The following is a 22,027-nucleotide window of genomic DNA, read 5'->3' on the forward strand; positions in this document are numbered from 1 at the left end:
TTGATCAAACCATGCCTCCTCTTTCTAGAAGCAACGTAGCAAAGCTAAAATAAAATAAGCATTCCATGTCATTTAGGTACTTATTTAATAAATAAATTCAGAAACAGCACTGGGAAAAGTGAACATAATATTGAAATAAAAGGCACTTTAAAAACAAGATGTGGTATTTTGAGGAGTTTTTGTATTTTAAAACAATTCCAAGAGGCCTTTCACTTAATACTGATCTTACACAAGCACTGCAGATGAGGGGTTACCCCAGCCCAATGATTTCAAAAGGGGGAAACAACAGATTAAAACAAGCTAACTTGTATCAATCAGTATGTTTTAAGAACAAAGTTTACAATTTGTTAAACATTGATCAACATGAAACACATGGAATAAGGCTTTGCAAAGAAGGCAGAGATTTGGCTTAGCTAGTAATGAGTACAGAAAAGGACCTGAGGTTGAATACTGAAATCTTATAGAATAAAACTAAATTATACTAAAAATAAATGGAACTTCTAATTTTGTCACAAATGCATCTCAATTGATTATGTAATTAAGTGATTTACATTTCTTTATCCCATTAATACAAGTGGTTTTAATCCCTTTAAAATAGCCTGTTTATGACAGTTTTATGAAATCATTCATTTTTCATGGATGCTAGTCTATCGCAAGGCAAAATCAATGTTTACTACATATGTACCCTATGGTTGAAAAAATACTTCACAGCCATAATGCAAAATATTGGTATGCTTTAGTCTCAGGTGCTGTCTGACACTCAATGGCACAATAATAACAAGTCCATGAAGAGAAAGAGAGCACTGTCTGCGCCCATATGGGTATGGTCTCTGAAAGGCACAACCCATGGCCCATAACAGTCCTGTGGCAAAAACCTTATTTCTAACCAATTCTTCAAGAAAAAAAAGCACCTTAAAGTATATACACATAACTAACTGTACATTTTAAAAGACAATGATTGCATAGAAAATAAATTGTTAGTAAGAAGACCAAATGTAGTGGCCAAATGTAACGTTATAATACTGAAGCGACAAGAAGAAGAAATTACCAAAGACAAAAATTACACCCCCCTCATACCTCTCATGCCCTAGAACTATATTTGCATACAGTGTTGTTCTGGGAGAACTGAAACTCCATCATTTGCCTTCATATTTGGGGTTAACCACTGTCGTAACAGCACTCTTGTAGATGGGATTTTCTCCCTGGAAGGCACAAGAGAAACAAGAAGAAAACGTTAGAATTGTAATTTACAGTCATTATATATGTACAGTGAGGGAAAAAAAGAGTATTTGATCCCCTGCTGATTTTGTACGTTTGCCCACTGACAAAGAAATGATCCGTCTATAATTATAATGGTAGGTTTATTTGAACAGTGAGAGACAGAATAACAACAACAAAATCCAGAAAAACGCGTGTCAAATTTTATAAATTGATTTGCATTTTTATGAGGGAAATAAGTATTTGACCCCCTCTCACTCAGAAAGATTTCTGTCTCCCAGGTGTCTTTTATACAGGCAATGAGCTGAGATTAGGAGCACACTCTTAAAGGGAGTGCTCCTAATCTCAGTTTGTTACCTGTATAAAAGACACCTGTCCACAGAAGCAATCAATCAATCAATCAATCAATCAGATTCCAAACTCTCCACCATGGCCAAGACCAAAGAGCTCTCCAAGGATGTCAGGGACAAGATTGTAGACCTACAAGGCTGGAATGGGCTACAAGACCATCGCCAAGCAGCTTGGTGAGAAGGTGACAACAGTTCGTGCGATTATTCGCAAATGGAAGAAACACGAAAGAACTGTCAATCTCCCTCGGCCTGGTGCTCCATGCAAGATCTCACCTCGTGGAGTTGCAATGATCATGAGAACAGCGAGGAATCAGCCCAGTACAACACGGGAGGATCTTATCAATGATCTCAAGGCAGCTGGGACCATAGTCACCAAGAAAACAATTGGTAACACACTACGCCGTGAAGGACTGAAATCCTGCAGCGCCCGCAAGGTCCCCCTGCTCAAGAAAGCACATATACATGCCTGTCTGAAGTTTGCCAATGAACATCTGAATGACTCAGAGGACAACTGGTGAAAGTGTTGTGGTCAGATGAGACCAAAATGGAGCTCTTTGGCATCAACTCAACTCGCCGTGTTTGGAGGAGGAGGAATGCTGCCTATGACCCCAAGAACACCATCCCCACCGTCAAACATGGAGGTGGAAACATTATGCTTTGGGGCTGTTTTTCTGCTAAAGGGACAGGCCAACTTCACCACATCAAAGGAACGATGGACGGGGCCATGTACCGTCAAATCTTGGTTGAGAACCTTCTTCCCTCAGCCAGGGCATTGAAAATGGGTCGTGGATGGGTATTCCAGCATGACAATGACCCAAAACACACGTTCAAGGCAACAAAGGAGTGGCTCAAGAAGAAGCACATTAAGGTCCTGGAGTGGCCTAGCCAGTCTCCAGACCTTAATCCCATAGAAAATCTGTGGAGGGAGCTGAAGGTTCGAGTTGCCAAATGTCAGCCTTGAAACCTTAATGACTTGGAGAAGATCTGCAAAGAGGAGTGGGACAAAATCCCTCCTGAGATGTGTGCAAACCTGGTGGCCAACTACAAGAAACATCTGACCTCTGTGATTGCCAACAAGGGTTTTGTCACCAAGTACTAAGTCATGTTTTTCAGAGGGGTCAAATACTTATTTCCCTCATTAAAATACAAATAATTTTATAACATTTTTGACATGCGCTTTTCTGGATTTTTTTGTTGTTAATCTGTCTCTCACTGTTCAAATAAACCTACCATTAAAATATAGACCGATCATTTCTTTGTCAGTGGGCAAATGTACAAAATCAGCAGGGGATCAAATACTTTTTTCCCTCACTGTAACATGTCAGTCATAAGACAAAAGTTGCAATTTATGAGGAAAAAAACCCACAGGAAAATCCGAGCCCATTTAGAATATCAAATGATTATCAAGCATTCTTTGGAAAGATCATGCCATCATATGGATATCTTGGTGTCATTTTGAGTAAGCATTCATGTGTTGTCATCCAGGTAACACTGTTAGAAGAAATATCAACAATCGTCTCAGACACATGCCATTTCAATCATAGCTTCAAATATGACACAATGTACATACTGTGGTTAAACTGAAGTGTAATAGGCTTATATGTGATGACCTGTTACAGTACTTACCTCTAGTCAAACTATTAACAGAGGGGACAGTTTACAGTATATGGGTTTATTGTTGGTTTTAATATACCATCGTGGATCTTTCTGTACAGTTTCCTCAACTGACTTACTTGGCCCAAAGAGTGACCAAATGAAAGCCAGAAATATTGAGATTGATGAAATAGTGACAGCTTACAGTACATTGACAAAAACAAAGAAACACACAAATAAAACAAACAGGAAACCCATGCATGAAAACAGACAAGAAAGTAAATACAAACTTATAGAACCGCAGCTTTACGTCCATAGATTGGATTCTGGAACTTATTAATAGGGCTCTTATATATAGGATTCTCTTGCTATGGGTAGAGAGAGTGGGACAGACAATTCAGAACAGGAAAAAACAACAGAAGAGAAACAGAGACAGAATGAAATGAAATCATGGGTAAAGACAAATGAGAAGGAATGAAACAATGATATACGGAAAAGAGGTAAAAAATAAATAAAAATAAGAATCCCTAGAGAAAGGAGTATTTCTACATCAGCATCAGAGGCTCAGAAGTTGAGAATCATCTAAGAGTGCTGGGAAGATTCCCTTTCTACAGTTGAAGTCGGAAGTTTACATACACTTAGGTTGGAGTCATTAAAACAAATTTTTCAACAACTCCACAAATTCCTTGTTAACAAACTATAGTTTTGGCAAGTAGTTAGGACATCTACTTTGTGCATGACACAAGTCATTTTTCCAACAATTGCTTACAGAGAGATTATTTCACTGTGGGTCAGAAGTTTACAAACATTAATTTGACTGTGCCTTTAAACAGCTGGGAAAATTCCCGAAAATGATGTCATGGCTTTAGAAACTTCTGATAGGCTAATTGACATCATTTGAGTCAATTGGAGGTGTACCTGTGGATGTATTTCAAGGCCTACCTTCAAACTTAGTGCTCTTTGCTTCACATCATGGGAAAATCAAAAGAAATCAGCCAAGACCTCAGTAAAAAAATGTAGACCTCCACAAGTCTGGTTCATCTGTGGGAGCAATTTCCAAACACCTGAAGGTACAACGTTCATCTGTACAAACAATAGTAAGCAAGTATAAACACCATGGGACAACGCAGCCGTCATACCGCTCAGAAAGGAGACGCGTTCTGTCTCCTAGAGATGAACGTACTTTGTTGCTCTCGTTGGCTGGCCCTCGCTTCATACTCGTCGCCAAACCCACTGGCTCCAGGTCATCTACAAGACCCTGCTAGGTAAAGTTCCCCCTTATCTCAGCTCGCTGGTCACCATAGCAGCACCCACCTGTAGCACGCGCTCCAGCAGGTATATCTCTCTGGTCACCCCCAAAGCCAATTCCTCCTTCCGCCGCCTCTCCTTCCAGTTTTCTGCTGCCAATGACTGGAACGAACTACAAAAATCTCTGAAACTGGAAACACATATCTCCCTCACTAGCTTTAAGCACCAGCTGTCAGAGCAGCTCACAGATTACTGCACCTGTACATAGCCCATCTATAATTTAGCCCAAACAACTACATCTTCCCCTACTGTATTTATTTATTTTGCTCCTTTGCACCCCATTATTTCTACTTTGCACTTTCTTCCACTGCAAATCTACCATTCCAGTGTTTTACTTGCTATATTGTATTTACTTCGCCACCATGGCCTTTTTTGCCTTTACCTCCTTTATTTCACCTCATTTGCTCACTTTGTATATAGACTTATTTTTCTACTATATTATTGACTGTATGTTTGTTTTACTCCATGTGTAACTCTGTGTTGTTGTATGTGTCAAACTGCTTGCTTTATCTTGGCCAGTTCGCAATTGTAAATGAGAACTTGTTCTCAACTTGCCTACCTGGTTAAATAAAGGTGAAATAAATCAAATAACCTGAAAGGCCGCTCAGCAAGGAAGAAGCCACTGCTCCAAAACCGGCATAAAAAAGCCAGACTACGGTTTGCAACTGCACATGGGGACAAAGATTGTACTTTTTGGAGAAATGTCCTCTGGTCTGATGAAACAAAAATAGAACTGTTTGGCCATAATGACCATCGTTGAGTTTGGAGGAAAAAGGGGGAGGCTTGCAAGCCGAAGAACACCATCCCAACCGTGAAGCACTGGGGTGGCAGCATCATATTGTGGAGGTGCTTTGCTGCAGGAGGGACTGGTGCACTTCACAAAATAGATGGCATCATGAGGATGGAAAATTATGTGGATATATTGAAGCAACATCTCAAGACATCAGTCAGGAAGTTAAAGCTTGGTTGCAATTGGGTCTTCCAAATGAACAATGACCCCAAACATACTTCCAAAATTGTGGCAAAATGGCTTAAGGACAACAAAGTCAAGGTATTGGAGTGGCCATCACAAAGCCCTGACCTCAATCCTATATAACATTTGTGGGCAGAACTGAAAAAACATGTGCGAGCAAGGAGGCCTACAAGCCTGACTCAGTTACACCAGCTCTGTCAAGAGGCATGGGCCAAAATTCACCCAACCTATTGTGGGAAGCTTGTGGAAGGCTACCTGAAACGTTTGACCCAAGTTAAACAATTGAAAGGCAATGCTACCAAATACTAATTGAGTGTATGAACATTTCTGACCCACTGGGAATGTGAACGAAATAAATAAAAGCTGAAATAAATAAATTCTCTACTATTATTTGGACATTTCACATTCTTAAAATAAAGTGGTGTTCCTAACTGACCTAAGAGAGGGACTTTTTACAAGGATTAAATGTCAGGAATTGTGAAACTGAGTTTAAATGTATTTGGCTAAGGTGTATGTAAACTTCCGACTTCAACTGTATATGGGTACAAGTCAGGTCAGACTGCTCTCTCATACAGTCATTGATGTCTGAGGTCTTCTCCATGTACCATAATGAGAGGGTCTAGAAGCCTCAGCGCCCTGCCCATTTCACCAGAGAAGCTCTCACATGTGGCTGGTCTGAAAGAGTAATTAGGACGTGCTGAATCATCAAGCATTTTGGAAATCCTGGGTCACATTCATTAGGGCATATCGTAGCAAAATGCTTTGCAATGGAAAAGGGATATGAGTGTTTCTTACAGACAATTCCATGTAGTACTCTGTCTGTTTTCTTACATTTGGTGCTGTTAGGTTCTAATTCTCAGAGTAAATAACTCAACGGACACTATGAAAGCTTAACCAAATGTAATTCTTCCCAGAGGATCAATACAGCCTCTTTAGACAAAACATGTTTCCACCACCACAAGTATTTATACACTCCAATTTTAGGCACTCCTCCTTCTCTCCAATCCTTACATCTATTATGGTTCGACAGGAAGATGAAGTAATAGGGTAATAAACCATAATTTCTCCCTTAAGGGGATCTGACCTCAACCCCTCATTTGCCTCATCCACAGATGTCCATCCGTATCCCCTATAGCAATCCTGTGACTTCCTCACATCCACCCAACACATTCCAAAGCCATCTGGCTCCTACAGATAACCATTAACTTCTGATGTAAAAACCAGTCTCTTTCACTCCTCAAATACTATATTTCCGAGTATAACAATGTTCCAAGTTTATCCCAGAATCTAACAGTGCCTAATGAATACCACCCTGCTGTCCAGAATTTAACCTCTGCCCGCTGTGTGGTTAACACGACACTAGATGGCAGAAGAACACCACCAACCAAACTAGGCTTCTGTAGCAACTCCCAGGAAAAGACAGATGAACAGTACCAGTCAAAAGTTTGAACACACCTACTCATTGAAAGATTTTTCTTTATGTTTACTATTTTCTACATTGTAGAATAATAGTGAAGAACTCATAAATACTATAAAATAACACATGGAAACGTGTAGTAACCAAAAACATTGTAAAACAAATCAAAACATATGAGATTTTTTAAAAGTAGCCACCCTTTGCCTTAATGACAGCTTTGCACACTCTTGGCATTCTCTCAACCAGCTTCATGAGGTAGTCACCTGGAATGCGTTTCAATTAACAGGTGTGCCTTGTTAAAAGTTAATTTGTGGAATTTCTTTCCTTCTTAATGCGTTTGGGCCAATCAGCTGTGTTGTGACAAGGTAGGGGTGGTATACAGTAGATAGCCCTATTTGGTAAAATACCAAGTCCCTATTATGGCAAGAAGAGCTCAAATAAGGAAAGAGAAACGACAGTCCATCATTACTTTAAGACATGAAGGTCCGTCAATTCAGAACAATTCAAGAACTTTGAAAGTTTCTTCAAGCGCAGTCGCAAAAACCATCAAGCGCTATGATGAAACTGGCTCTCATGAGGACCGCCACAGCAAAGGAAGACCCAGAGTTACCTCTGCTGCAGAAGATAAGTTCATTAGTTAACTGCACCTCAGATTGCAGCTTATATGCTTAATAGAGTTCAAGTAACAGACATCTCAACATCAACTGTTCAGAGGAGACTGCGTGAATCAGGCCTACATGGACAATTTGCTGCAAAGAAACCACTACTGAAGGACACCAATAAGAAGAAGAGACTTGCTTGGGCCAAGAAACACAACCAATGGACATTAGACCGGTGGAAATCTGTCCTTTAGTCTGACGAGTCCAAATTTGAGATTTTTGGATCCAACCGCCGTGTCTTTGTGAGACGCAGAGTAGGTGAATGGATGATCTCTGAATGTGTGGATCCCACTGAAGCATGGAGGAGGTGGTGTGATTGTGCTTTGCTGGTGACACTGTCAGTGATTTATTTAGAATTCAAGATACAATTAACCAGCATGGCTACCACAGCATTCTGCAGCGATACGCCATCTGGTTTGCGCTTAGTGGGACTATCATTTGTTTTTCAACAGGACAATTACCCAACACACCTCCAGGCTGTGTAAGGGTTATTTGACCAATAAGGAGAGTGATGGAGTACTGCATCATGTGACCTGGCCCCCACAATCACCCGACCTCAACCCAATTGAGATGATTTGGGATGAGTTGGACCGCAGAGTGAAGGAAAAGCAGCCAACAAGTGCTCTGCATGTATGGGAACTTCTTCAAGACTGTTGAAATGCATTCCTCATGAAGCTGGGTGAGAGAATACCAACAGTATGCAAAGCTGTCATCAAGGCAAAGGGTGGCTACTTGGAATAATCTCATAACTAATATATTTTCATTTGTTTAACACTTGTTTGCTTACTACATGATTCCATATGTGTTCTTTCATAGTTTTGATATCTTCACTATTATTCTACAATGTAGAAAATAGTAAAAATTAAGAAAAACCCATTGAATGAGTAGGTTTGTCCAAACTTTTGACTGGTACTGTATCTGTATTCAGGGACCTTCACATTCCAAAAAGGCTTCTGTTTTTTGGTTTCTCTATTTTGCACAGAGATTACTTCAAACTTCTAAGATATTTATTTTGAAATTGAGTAGGACTGTCTGAGTCTTATAAAATCATCATCATCAACAGGTCTGTTACAGTCATCAAAGGTTGAGAGAGAGTACAACACTGTTTCCAACTCTATATTTCTCTAGGAGTCCATTCTCTGTTTAAGAGATTCACACGGTGGTCATATCTATAACACCTGTTTTCCATGTCTCAATCAACCTACTGAAATTAGTCAGGGAGAATATAAACTAAGACCGGCAAAAATACATAATCGCCATTACAAACTTCTCAAAGATGGCTGCCTGGTACTGTGTCTACTATTCACTCTTACCGTGTCCCATTTAGCATTCATCTTCTCCTTTTCAAACTTGGCGAACTCCCTCCTGTCGTGGATGATCATGAGCAGCTTCCAAATGAGCAGCAAAGCCAGGCCGATCAGCACAATGCCCGCTACAACGCCAGCCACGATGGGGATGATGTCCGGGCCCGCAGGGCAGTCTGGAACACAGACAGGGAAACCCACAGCAAGAAAATTAAGTTAGCCCAATATTTTTGAGGGTATTTAACCAGGCAAGTCAGCTGATGTAAAATCAAATTCATATACACAATTACGTCCTGATTTGCATTATACTGCATCTAGGACAAGGAACTTCTGGTCAGTTCTTCACAGTCAGGGCAAGAACTCCTTGCTCTAATCACAACACTACTCAATGGATAAAACAAATAAACCTATTTTTCACTCTGTTATATCCTCAGTCACAATGCCATGCCATAGACTGCATATTCTCTCACCTAGTGTTTCCACCACATGGACCTCCTTCTCTGTGTTGTTGTTGACAGCGTAGGTGTAGTAGAACCAGCAGTCATTGGCATCCCTCTCCTTACAGTGCATCAGGGGGAAGGCCTGTCCTGGCTGGGGCAGCTTGTCTCGGTCCTTCACCTTAATCAGGTTGAAGTAGCTACAGTCCCTCTCACACGTCTCCTTCTTTTCCCCCGTCCCAAAGGCCCTGCACTGAACACACTCCCTGTGGAAGACAGGACATTGACATTAAACTCTGTACAGATGGAGTAACACATGCAGGTAGTCTCACATTGGGATTCCTAGACTTGTAACATATTCACTTGTCTATTGGAATGCAAGAAAGCTAAATATTGAGGTTTATGCAAGCGTCTATAGTGGGCAATGCTGTACCCTACACTCTTAGCATATTTTTTCTATCTAGAACCTAAAAGGGTTCTTCAGCTGTCCCCATTGGAGGACCCTTTGAAGAACCCTGTTTGGTTCCAGGTCTCCTTCTTGTGAGAGGGACTGGGTTTTGGGAACCCAAAAGGGTTCTACGTTGAATCAAAAAGGGTTTTCTCTGGAAGCAAAAAGGGTTATTCTATGGGGACAGCCGAATAACCCTTTTATCTAAGAGTGTAACTCGCACTTTTTTTTGGAATGATTGGAAGAAAGGAAACAGTGGTCACAAAAATAATGGAGGTTAAGTCGGTTTAAATGAAGAAAGCTAGATGCCTATTTAAAAAGGTTATGAGGCAAACTTAAGGCCGAGGAAAGAGAGAAGGAATCAGTCCCTTAAAAAAAAGAACGGGGGAAAAAAAAGCTGAATTATTTTCAACCATTACAATAAACCTTTATGTAATCCACATATAACATTCCCACAAGGAAATACAGCAAATAGTTGTTTTTTTCATTGTTAAAACAATATAATGATCAAATACAATTAATTAATTCCTTTATTCAACTCACTTGTGTTCTGCGCAGACTCCTGGACAGGTGGGACAGATCTCACAGGTAGGCCCCTGGAACTTGGGGTCAGTGCACTTGCAGGTGCCACACTCACAGGTGCCCCGGCCATTACAGATCTGCTTGTTAGAGGCCAGGCAGGTTGTGGTGTCCAGAGAACAGTCACAGGCACTGCCCGTCCAGTTGGCATCACAGATACACACCCTGCACTCACAACGACCATGTCCTGCCACAACACAACACACACAGGGTCAGAGATGAGAGATTACCCTGCAAAGATCAAATACAATCACAGATAAAAAAGGCTGACATTAACGAGGGTAAATCTAATTTCATAACGGGCAATGATCTGTAATTTCATTGGAAATGGGCTCATTATAACCACAAACGATCACAAGGTCACTCATTTGTGTGCAGAGCAGGATGTCACACTTGTCTTCAGATGGTAGAGCTTGGCCATCATTTCACAGTAAGCATAATCTGTAATGATATCATTTAATGCATTTATCTTCTTCGACACATGCATATTGCACACCACTGCAGCTCAACTGATGACTTACCTCCACAGAGTTTGTTGTTGGAGCGGTCACAGTTAAAGTTGTCACAATCGCAGAACTTTCCACTGTAGCGTTCCTCTGGGTTCTCCCTCTTCTTACACTCGCAGGATCCACACACACAGTCTCCATTGTTGCTGCAGATGTCTGTACCATTGTCTTTACGACAGTTCTTATCCAGGTCTTCACTGGTCACTTCGTTGGTGCTGCACTCACAATGTCTACCTATACGGCCCTCGTTGCACCTGAGCGACAATAAAGAAAATAAAATATAATCCTTTTTTACAACAACATGCCAATATTGTAGAATATTCAGACAAACCGATGCAATACACCGGAAATCAGTTACATATCAATGGACTATAGAAATAGATTTACAATGCATTATACATACAGTATCAAACATCATACTGTACACTTTCTCTAAGGGTTAAGATCTTCTGCCTGTGAAACATAAGTGCCTTACCTGCAGGCTCCACATTCATATGTCCCGTTGCCGTTGTGGCAGATTTCACTGTTCTCAGTGCCGTTTTTGTGACAGTCACATTCACAGATGAAGTTCAGAGCGATCTCCACCTCCTCTGTGAACCCAAGGGGTTTGATCTTGATGGTCTCTGGTTTGCCCATCTTAGGACACTGCTTAGCTGTGATGCTTATGTTGAAAGACACCTACAGATAAGTGATGAAGGAATGCATTCACACTAAGGGCATACTAATTACATTTCATAATAAAAAAACGATGGATTTGACAAGTCGGACATCTAATAATGGACAAATCCAATGCACTTGGTCAGAAAACTGAAATAACTGAACCCGAAAGATGAAAAAATAGATCTATATTTAGAATAGAAAACAATGGAGGATGTTTTGGTTACCCACCTCGTCTCCAATGGAGATGTTAGAACATTTTCTTCCCATCTCTCCCTCACCAGTCACTCCATTCTTGCAGCGTGACTGGTACGTGATGGTAACTCCCTCTGCTAGCTTACTGTTCTCCAGAATCACCTCTGAGGAAAGAGACTACCACACAAAAAACAAGAGTTAGCCCACTGCAAATTGAAAATATACTATTTTCCCATACAAATCTTCCCATACAAAGAACATTTCAGACAGAGACGTGATGACTTTAAAGTAACAACAGCAGCACGGTTTTTGCCAACTATTTTGATATTGAAAGGATTAGTGAGATTGTGTGCAGCAGGTGCATATTGTCTAGTAAACAATCCAATTCAATTTATACTTACATTGTAGGCATCAATAATAAGGTTGATAACGTTGCTGGAGTTTGCAGAGAGTGTCCCCACTGCAGACTTAGGAATGAGATTCTTCAACTCCTGAGTAGAGAGAGAACACCGTAGAGTAAATTATCTAGTATGTCAATATGAATCATGTACAATTGTGGCCAAAAGTTTTGAGAATGACACAAATATTAACTTCCACAAAGTTTGCTGCTTCAGTGTCTTTAGATATTTTTGTCAGATGTTACTATGGAATACTGAAGTATAATTACACGCATTTCATAAGTGTCAAAGGCTTTAATTGACAATTACATGAAGTTGATGCAAAGAGTCAATATTTGCAGTGTTGACCCTTCTTTTTCAAGACCTCTGCAATCGGCCCCTGGCATGCTGTCAATTAATTTCTGGGCCACATCCTGACTGACGGCAACCCATTCTTGCATAATCAATGCTTGGAGTTTGTCAGAATTTGTGGGATTTTGTTTGTCCGTCCGCCTCTTGAGGATTGACCACAAGTTCTCAGTGGGATTAAGGTCTGGGGAGTTTCCTGGCCATGGATCCAAAATATCGATATTTTGTTCCCAGAGCCACTTAGTTATGACTTTTGCCTTATGGCAAGGTGCTCCATCATGCCGGAAAAGGCATTGTTCATCACCAAACTGTTCCTGGATGGTTGGGAGAAGTTGCTCTCGGAGGATGTGTTGGTACCATTCTTTATTCATGGCTGTGTTCTTAGGCAAAATTGTGAGTGAGCCCACTCCCTTGTCTGAGAAGCAACCCCACACATGAATGGTCTCAGGATGCTTTACTGTTGGCATAACACAGGACTGGTGGTAGCGCTCACCTTGTCTTCTCCGGACAAGCTTTTTTCCGGATGCCCCAAACAATCGGAAAAGGGGATTCATTAGAGAAAATGACTTTACCCCAGTCCTCAGCAGTCCAATCCCTGTACCTTTTGCAGAATATCAGTCTGTTCCTGATAACTAAAGAAAAATCAGCCCCATCGCGGATCACGATGCCTTGCTCCCAGACAGACTAAACAACTTTTTTGCTCGCTTTGAGGACAATACAGTGCCACTAACACGGCCCGCTACCAAAACCTGCGGGCTCTCCTTCACTGCAGCCAACGTGAGTAAAACATTTAAACGTGTTAACCCTCGCAAGGCTGCAGGCCCAGACGGCATCCCCGGCCGCGTCCTCAGAGCATGCGCAGACCAGCTGGCTGGTGTGTTTACAGACATATTCAATCAATCCTTATCTCAGTCTGTTGTCCCCACATGCTTCAAGAGGGCCATCATTGTTCCTGTTCCCAAGAAAGATAAGGTAACTGAGCTAAATGACTACCGCCCTGTAGCACTCACTTCCGTCATCATGAAGTGCTTTGAGAGACTAGTCAAGGATCATATCACCTCCACCCTACCTGACACCCTAGACCCACTCCAATTTGCTTACCGACACAATAGGTCCACAGATGACGCAATCGCCATCACACTGCACACTGCCCTAACCCATCTGGACAAGAGGAATACCTATGTAAGAATGCTGTTCATCGATTACAACTCAGCATTTAACACCATAGTACCCTCCCAACTTGTCATTAAGCTCGAGACCCTGGGTCTCGACCCCGCCCTGTGCAACTGGGTCCTGGACTTCCTGACGGGCCGCCCCCAGGTGGTGAGGGTAGGTAACAACATCTCCACCCCGCTGATCCTCAACAATGGGTCCCCACAAGGGTGCGTTCTCAGCCCTCCCCTGTTCACCCACGACTGCGTGGCCATGCACACATCCAACTCAATCATCAAGTTTGCAGACGACACAACAGTGGTATGCTTGATTACCAACAACGATGAGACGGCCTACAGGGAGGAGGTGGGGGCCCTCTGAGTGTGGTGTCAGGAAAATAACCTTGCACTCAATGTCAACAAAACAAAAGAGATGATCGTGGACTTCAGGAAACAGCAGAGGGAGCAGCCCCCTATCTACATTGACGGGACAGTAGTGGAGAGGGTGGAGACGTTTAAGTTCCTCGGCGTACACATCACGGACAAACTGAAATGGTCCACCCACACAGACAGCGTGGTGAAGAAGGCGAGGTCAGTACAGGTGCATCAAAGCTGGAACCGAGAGACTGAAAAACAGCTTCTTCTCAAGGCCATCAGACTGTTCAACAGCCATCACTAACATTGAGTGGCTGCTGCCAACATACTGACTCAACTCAAGCCACTTTAATAATGGGAAAATTGATGTAATCAATTTATCACTAGCCACTTTATATTATTTATATTAGATAATGTTTACACAACCTACATTATTCATCTCATATGTATATACTGTACGCTATACCATCTACTGCATCTTGCCATCTTGATGTATTAGATGTATCACTAGCCACTTTAAACAATGCCACTTTAATGTTTTCATAACCTACATTACTCATCTCATATGTATATACTGTACTCTATGCCATCCTGATGTAATGTATCACTAGCCACCTTAAACAATGCCGCTTTATATGTTTTCATACCCTACAATACTCATTTCATATGTATATACTGTACTCCAAACCAGCTATTACATCTTGCCTACGCCGTTCGGCCATCACTCATTTATATATTTTTATGTACATATTCGTATTCATTCCTTTACACTTGTGTGTACAAGGTAGTTGTGGAATTGGTAGATTACTTGTTAGATATTACTGCATGGTCGGAACTAGAAGCACAAGCATTTCGCTACACTTGCATTAACACCTGCTAACCATGTGTATGCGACAAATACATTTGATTTGATGTTTTTCCTGGAGAGAAGTGGCTTCTTTGCTGCCCTTCTTGACACCAGGCCATCCTCCAAAGGTCTTCGCCTCACTGTGCGTGCAGATGCACTCACACCTGTCTGTTGCCATTCCTGAGCAAGCTCTGTACTGGTGGTGCCCCGATCCCGCAGCTGAATCAACTTTAGGAGACGGTCCTGGCACTTGCTGGACTTTCTTGGGAACCCTGAAGCCTTCTTCACAACAATTGAACCGCTCTCCTTGAAGTTCTTGATGATCCGATAAATGGTTGATTTAGGTGCAATCTTACTGGCAGCCCTTTTTGTGCAAAGCAATGATGACGGCACGTGTTTCCTTGCAGGTAACCATGGTTGACAGAGGAAGAACAATGATTCCAAGCACCACCCTCCTTTTGAAGCTTCCAGTCTGTTATTCGAACTCAATCAGCATGACAGAGTGATCTCCAGCCTTGTCCTCGTCAACACTCACACCTGTGTTAACGAGTGAATCACTGACATGATGTCAGCTGGTCCTTTTGTGGCAGGGCTGAAATGCAGTGGAAATGTTTTTTGAGGATTCAGTTCATTTGCATGGCAAAGAAGGACTTTGCAATTAATTGCAATTCATCTGATCAGCCTTCCCTGTAGCTCAGTTGGTACAGCATGGTGTTTGCAACACCAGGGTTGTGGGTTCGATTCCCACGGGGGGCCAGCACAGAAAAAAAATGTATGAAATTGTATGAAATGTATGCATTCACTACTGTAAGTCGCTCTGGATAAGAGCGTCTGCTAAATGACTAAAATGTAAAAAAAAAAAAACATGTAAAATGTGATCACTCTTCACAACATTCTGGAGTATATGCAAATTGCCATCATACAAACTGAGGCAGCAGACTTTGTGAAAATTAATATTTGTGTCATTCTCAAAGCTTTTGGCCACGACTGTAGATCTCTACATAATCACTGCACCAGAAAAGTTGCTCAGAGCAAAGCTATTATGTTTTGCCTGACCATTTAGATTGGAGAGTAGTTTGATTGTGGTCTGCAAACACGTAGTTGTAAGGTCTGAATCTAAAGTTAAAACTATTTAGTGTTGTGACATTCTACATTTCGACAAAGATCCAAGTCAAAGTCTGTATTAAAATGGCACCATATTCCTTAAACAATGCACTATCTAGTGCACTATATACATTGCCTTCGGAAAGTATTCAGACCCCTTGACTTTTTCCACATTTTGTTACGTTACAGCCTTATTCTAAAATGGATAAAATATATATCCTCAGCATTCAACACACAATACCCCATTATGATAAAGCCAAAACAGGTTTAGACATTTTTGCAAATTTATTAAAAATAAACAAAAACCTTATTTACATAAGTATTCAGACCCTTTGCTATGAGACTCAAAATTGAGCTCAGTTGCATCCTGATGTTACTACAACTTGATTGGAGTCCACTTGTGGTAAATTCAATTGATTGGACATAGTTTGGAAAGGCACACACCTGTCTATATAAAAGGTCCCACAGTTGACCGTGCATGTCAGAGTAAAAACCAAGACCTGAGGTCAAAGGAATTGTCTGTAGAGCTTCAAGACAGGACTGTGTCAAGGCACAGATCTTGGGAAGGCTACCAAAAAAGACTCTTCCTAGAGCTGGCCGCACGGGAGAAGGGCCTTAGTCACGGAGGTGACCAAGAACCCGATGGTCACTCAACCTCAAGATTCTCTGGTCTGATGAAACCAAGATTGAACTCTTTGGCCTGAAGGCCAAGCGTCACGTCTGAAGGAAACCTGGCACCCTCCCTATGGTGAAGCATGGTGGTGGCAGCATCAAGCTGTGGGGGTGTTCTTCAGCCGCAGGGACTGGGAAACTAGTCAGGATTGAGGCAAATATGAGCGTAGCAAAGTACAGAGAGATCTAACAGGACAACGACCCTAAGCACACAGCCAAGACAGTGGCTTTGGGATAAGTCTCTAAATGTCCTTGAGTGGCCCAGCCAGAGTTTGGACTTGAACTCGATCAAACATCTCTGGAGAGACCTGAAAATAGCTGTGCAGCAATGCTCCCCATCCAACCTGACAGAGCTTGAGAGGATCTGCAGAGAAGAACGGGAGAAACTCCCCAAATATGGGTCCGCCAGCCTTGTAGCGTCATACTCAAGAAGACTCAAGGCTGTAATTGCTGCCAAAGGTGCTTCAACAAAGTACAGAGTAAAGTATCTGAAATTCTTATGTATTTTTTTTATTTTTTATATAAATTAGCAAAAATGTGTAAACCTGTTTTTGCTTTGTCATTATGGGGTATTGTGTGAAGATTGATGAAGAGAATACGGCTGTAACCTAACCTCTGCCGAGGTTGACAAACATTGTCCAAGCATTGGGACTGATGTGGATATGATAAAGGAATATTGTCGAACTCCAGGCAGACATCTAAATGGCTTGAAAAGCAGTAGAGGGCAAAAGGGAACATTCAGAGGCTTGTGTCCCAAATGGCACCCTATAAAGTACACTACAAAAGTAGTAGTGCAATATATAGGGAAATTGTTGCCATTTGGGACACAACCAGATGTCCAAAAACATGTTACCCGTAAAAAGGAGCAGATGCTGCAGAGCAAAGGTAAATGTTTCTCTGCTCTTCAAAGGGTTGGGCTTCCTCCAACCTCCAACAGAGAAGCACAGAAACTCGAAAATAAATGTTTTCCACACACACAGGAACAACTGACTGACCTTGTAAACAGGCTGGAACTCCTCTGTGATGGCAAAGATTGTCTGGATGTTGTTGTCACTTAGTTTCTGAACCAGATGGGCGATGGAGGGGTAGTCCTGTTACAGGGAGACAATTAGTAAGTACAGGTACCAGGTTAGCCCTTTGATGACATCACTAAGGCAAGTAGCCCATAACCTTCAAATCTTGTCATATTCAAAATACAGACCACACAGAAGACAAAGAAAAAGCCACAATACATACAGTAAATAGCAGTGTATTATTTAAGAAATAATGCCTAAGAATCCGGGCATTACAGTGTGACAACTCCCGACAAGGGCTGTTCTAAGGCCCGGAGTGAAGCCATAATTCCTGGGTTCCAGGGCATTATTGTTTTAGTTATTTCCTCATCTTTTGACCCAGTCTTAATTCTATTCATTCGACATTGCTATGCTAAACAAATCATTGGCATGTACAGTTGAAGTCGGAAGTTTACATACACCTTAACCAAATACATTTAAACTCAGTTTTTCACAATTACTGACATTTAATCCTAGTAAAAAGTCCTTGTCTTAGATCACCACCTTATTTTAAGAATGTAAAATGTCAGATAATAGTAGAGAATTATTTATTTCAGCTTTTATTTATTTCGTTCACATTCCCAGTGGGTCAGAAATTTACATACACTCAATTAGTATTTGGTAGCATTGCCTTTCAATTGTTTAACGTGGGTCAAACGTTTCGGGTAACCTTCCACAAGCTTCCCACAATAAGTTGGGTTAATTTTGGCCCATTCCTCCTGACAGAGCTGGTGTAACTGAGTCAGGTTTGTAGACCTTCTTGCTAGCACACTCTTTTTCTGGTCTGCCCACAAATCTTCTATAGGATTGAGGTCAGGGCTTTGTGATGGCCACTCCAATACCTTGACTTTGTTGTCCTTAAGCCATTTTTCCACAACATTGGAAGTATGTTTGGGGTCATTGTCCATTTGGAAGAGCCATTTGCAACCAAGCTTTAACTTCCTGACTGATGTCTTGAGATGTTGCTTCAATATATCCACATCATTTTCCATCCTCATGATGCCATCTATTTTGTGAAGTGCACCAGTCCCTCCTGCAGCAAAGCACCCCTACAACATGATGCTACCACCCCAGTGCTTCACGGTTGGGTTAGGGTTCTTCGGCTTGCAAGCCTCCCCCTTTTCCCTCCAAACATAACGATGGTCATTATGGCCAAACAGTTGTATTTTTGTTTCATCAGACCAGAGGACATTTCTCCAAAAAGTACGATCTTTGTCCCCATGTGCAGTTGCAACCCGTAGTCTGGCTTTTTTATGGCGGCTTTGGAGCAGTGGCTTCTTCCTTGCTGAGCGGCCTTTCAGGTTATGTCGATATAGGACTCGTTTTATAGATACTTTTGTACCGGTTTCCTCCAGCATCTTCACAATGTCCTTTGCTGTTGTTCTGGGATTGATTTGCACTTTTCGCACCAAAGTACTTTCATCTCAAGGAGACCGAACGCGTCTCCTTCCTGAGTGGTATGACGGCTGCGTTGTCCCATGGTGTTTATACTTGCGTACTATTGTTTGTACAGATGAACGTGGTACCTTCAGGCATTTGGAAATTGCTCCCAAGGATGAACCAGACTTGTGGAGGTCTACAATTTCTTTTCTGAGGTCTTGGCTGATTTCTTTTGATTTTCCCATGATGTCAAGCAAAGAGGCACTGAGTTTGAAGGTAGGCTTTGAAATACATCCACAGGTACACCTCCAATAGGCTAATTGACATCATTTGAGTCAATCAGAAGCTTCTAAAGCCATTACATTTTCTGGAATTTTCCAAGCTGTTTAAAGGCACAGTCAACTTAGTGTATGTAAACTTCTGACCCACTGGAATTGTGATACAGTGAATTAATTATAAGTGAAATAATCTGTCTGTAAACAATTGTTGGAAAAAAATACTTGTGTCATGCACAAAGTAGATGTCCTAACCGACTTGCCAAAACTATAGTTCGTTAACAAGAAATATGTGGAGTGGTTGAAAAACACGAGTTTTAATAACTCCAACCAAAGTGTATGTAAACTTCCGACTTCAACTGTAGCTAGGTAGCATAGATTCAATGATGATAAGAGACAAGAACTTCAATAAATAATGACAATACTGTAAACATCCAATTGGCCTACATAGGCAAGAACTATTATGGTTGGCGAGTCCGAGCTAACCAAGCTGGTGATGTTAATAGTAATGTTTCCGTTGATGGCACATGAGTCCATTCTCCTGGCGCTGGTGGTGACAGTCAGTGCTTACCTAACACCGAACCCAAACCGGCTACGCGCGTGCGCCATCGTGCATACATTTATTTTGTCCCCCCACACCAAACGCGATCACGACACGGTAGGTTAAAATATCAAAAGAAACTCTGAACCAATTACATTAATTTGGGGATTGGTCAAAAAGCATGAAACATTTATGGCAATTTAGATAGCTTGCACTTGCTAGCTAATTTGTCCTGGGATATAAACATTGAGTTGTTATTTTACCTGAAATGCACAAGGTCCTCTACTCAGACAAATAATCCACACATAAAATGGTCAACCGAATCGTTTCTAGTCATCTCTCCTCCTTCTAGGCTTTTTCTTCTCTTGACTTTATATTGTGATTGTCTACTTTCATAAATTAGGTGCATTACCGCTTCTGACCTCATTCGTCTTTCAGTCACCCACATGGGTATAACCAATGAGATGGCACGTGGGTACCTGCTTCTATAAACCAATGAGGAGATGGGAGAGGCAGGACTTGTAGCGCGATCTGCGTCACAAATAGAACTGACTTCTATTTTAGCCCTTGGCAACGCAGACTCAATAATTGAATAATATAGATTTCGAAATGTATTTTGCAAAGCTGGCGCAGTGAGATTGAACAGAGTAAACAGGCATTTCAAGGCATAGACACCGGCTGGAAAGCAGTTTTAACCCATCATCATTCAGGATTAGAATCACCCGTTGTATAATACACTACATTATGTATTATTATACATACATAGTAGTGGCTCATGGTGTACATGTTGTTCTCCAGGTGGCATTTCCCATCGTTGGGCAGAACAATCCCTCCCAGTTTCCCATCTCCAGCAAAGTGGAAGCCAGCATCAGTGGAAAACACCAGCAGACGGGTGACGTTCCTCCAGCCAATGTGCTCCTGGGAGGAGGGAGAGAGAGAGGGGCCCATACAAACTCATTGTGAAATAAAACCACATACAGAAAAAGGACACAGCTTACAGAAATACCAGAGAACAAAACTACAACACATAGGAAAGATTCAGGAAATATATTCAAAAAACTAGGAACAGCTATGTAAGAGGTTAAAACTTCTTAGGGCTAGGCGTCCAGCTAGCGAGACAAATTCCGGTGCAATTCAAATAAATAATCATAGAAATTATGGATATTTAACATTTAGGTACATACAAGTGTCTTATATCGGTTGAAAGCTTAAATTCTTGTTAATCTAACTGCACTGTCCGATTTACAGTAGCTATTACAACGAAAGCATGCCATGCGATTGTTTGAGGACGGCGCCCCACATCAAAATATTTTTCCACCGGCACAGGTTTCATAAATTCACAAATGGTGATTAAATATTCCCTTTTTTTAAATCTTCCTCTGATTTGTCATCCAAAGGGTCCCAGCTATAACATGTAGTGTCGTTTTGTTAAATAAAATCCTTCTTTATATTCCAAAAAGTCTGTTTAGTTGGCGCCATCGATTTGAGTAATCCACTCGTTCAACATGCAGAGAAAGGAATCCGAAAATCTACCCCTAAACTTTGTTTCAACAAATCAAAATAGGTTTCTATTTACTCCTCAGATACCCTAAAATGTAATCAAACTATAATTTTTCTTACGGAAAGAAGTATGTTCAATAAGAAATCGATTTTAGCAGGTGCGTCTTGTCTTCATGGCGCGCCCAAACACCAATTTCCAAGACTGTGTTCCTGAACTAAAACTCATATTTCTTATTCGTTTTGGAAGATACAAGCCTAAAAACTTGAACATAGACTGCTGACACCCTGTGGAAACCATAGGAATTGCATCCTGGGAGGTAGAATTCAGTATGCCCCTATACTTTCCATTGTAAGAGCATGGTCTCTCAAAAAAGAAATTCTGGTTGGTTTTTCTTTGGATTTTCTCCTACAATATCTATTGTGTTATATTCTCCTACATAATTTTAACATTTCTACAAATGACAAAGTGTTTTATTTCCAATGGCACCAATTATATGCATATCCTGGCTTCAGGACCTGACCAACAGGCAGTTTACTTTGGGCACGTCAGTCAGGCGGTAATTGAGAAAAAAGGGGCCTAGTTAAGTACTGCAGTGCATCTCCTCCTCATGGACTGCACCAGATTTGCCAGTTCTTGCTGTGAGATGTTACCCCACTCTTCCACCAAGGCACCTGCAAGTTCCCAGACATTTCTTAGAGGAATGGCCCTAGCCCTCACCCTCTGATCCAACAGGTCCCAG

At 41.5% G+C, this 22,027-nt stretch overlaps 1 protein-coding gene across 4 annotated transcripts in view; it reads right to left on the bottom strand.

Annotated features, from left to right (window-relative positions):
* Positions 1-68: 68 nt before the first annotated feature.
* The window catches only part of LOC106590025 (integrin beta-1), a 50,766-nt gene continuing 28,807 nt past the window's right edge, over positions 69-22,027 (bottom strand). For 3 of the 4 annotated variants that reach the window (XM_014180506.3, XM_014180507.3, XM_014180508.3), the window contains exons 7-17: positions 20,550-20,705; positions 17,535-17,630; positions 12,046-12,135; positions 11,681-11,821; positions 11,268-11,470; positions 10,808-11,046; positions 10,251-10,473; positions 9,293-9,525; positions 8,832-8,998; positions 3,452-3,529; positions 69-1,202 (exon numbers count right to left, since the gene is read on the bottom strand). In XM_014180506.3, coding sequence (XP_014035981.1) covers positions 3,452-3,529; positions 8,832-8,998; positions 9,293-9,525; positions 10,251-10,473; positions 10,808-11,046; positions 11,268-11,470; positions 11,681-11,821; positions 12,046-12,135; positions 17,535-17,630; positions 20,550-20,705 — 1,626 coding nt within the window. In that variant the 3' untranslated portion in view covers positions 69-1,202. The remainder of the gene's footprint in view (positions 1,203-3,451; positions 3,530-8,831; positions 8,999-9,292; positions 9,526-10,250; positions 10,474-10,807; positions 11,047-11,267; positions 11,471-11,680; positions 11,822-12,045; positions 12,136-17,534; positions 17,631-20,549; positions 20,706-22,027) is intronic. The other variant, XM_014180509.3, reaches the window with a different exon arrangement.

This window comes from Salmo salar, chromosome 29 (genome assembly GCF_965601325.2).
Source record: "Salmo salar chromosome 29, fSalSal1, whole genome shotgun sequence".
Lineage (NCBI taxonomy): Eukaryota > Metazoa > Chordata > Actinopteri > Salmoniformes > Salmonidae > Salmo > Salmo salar.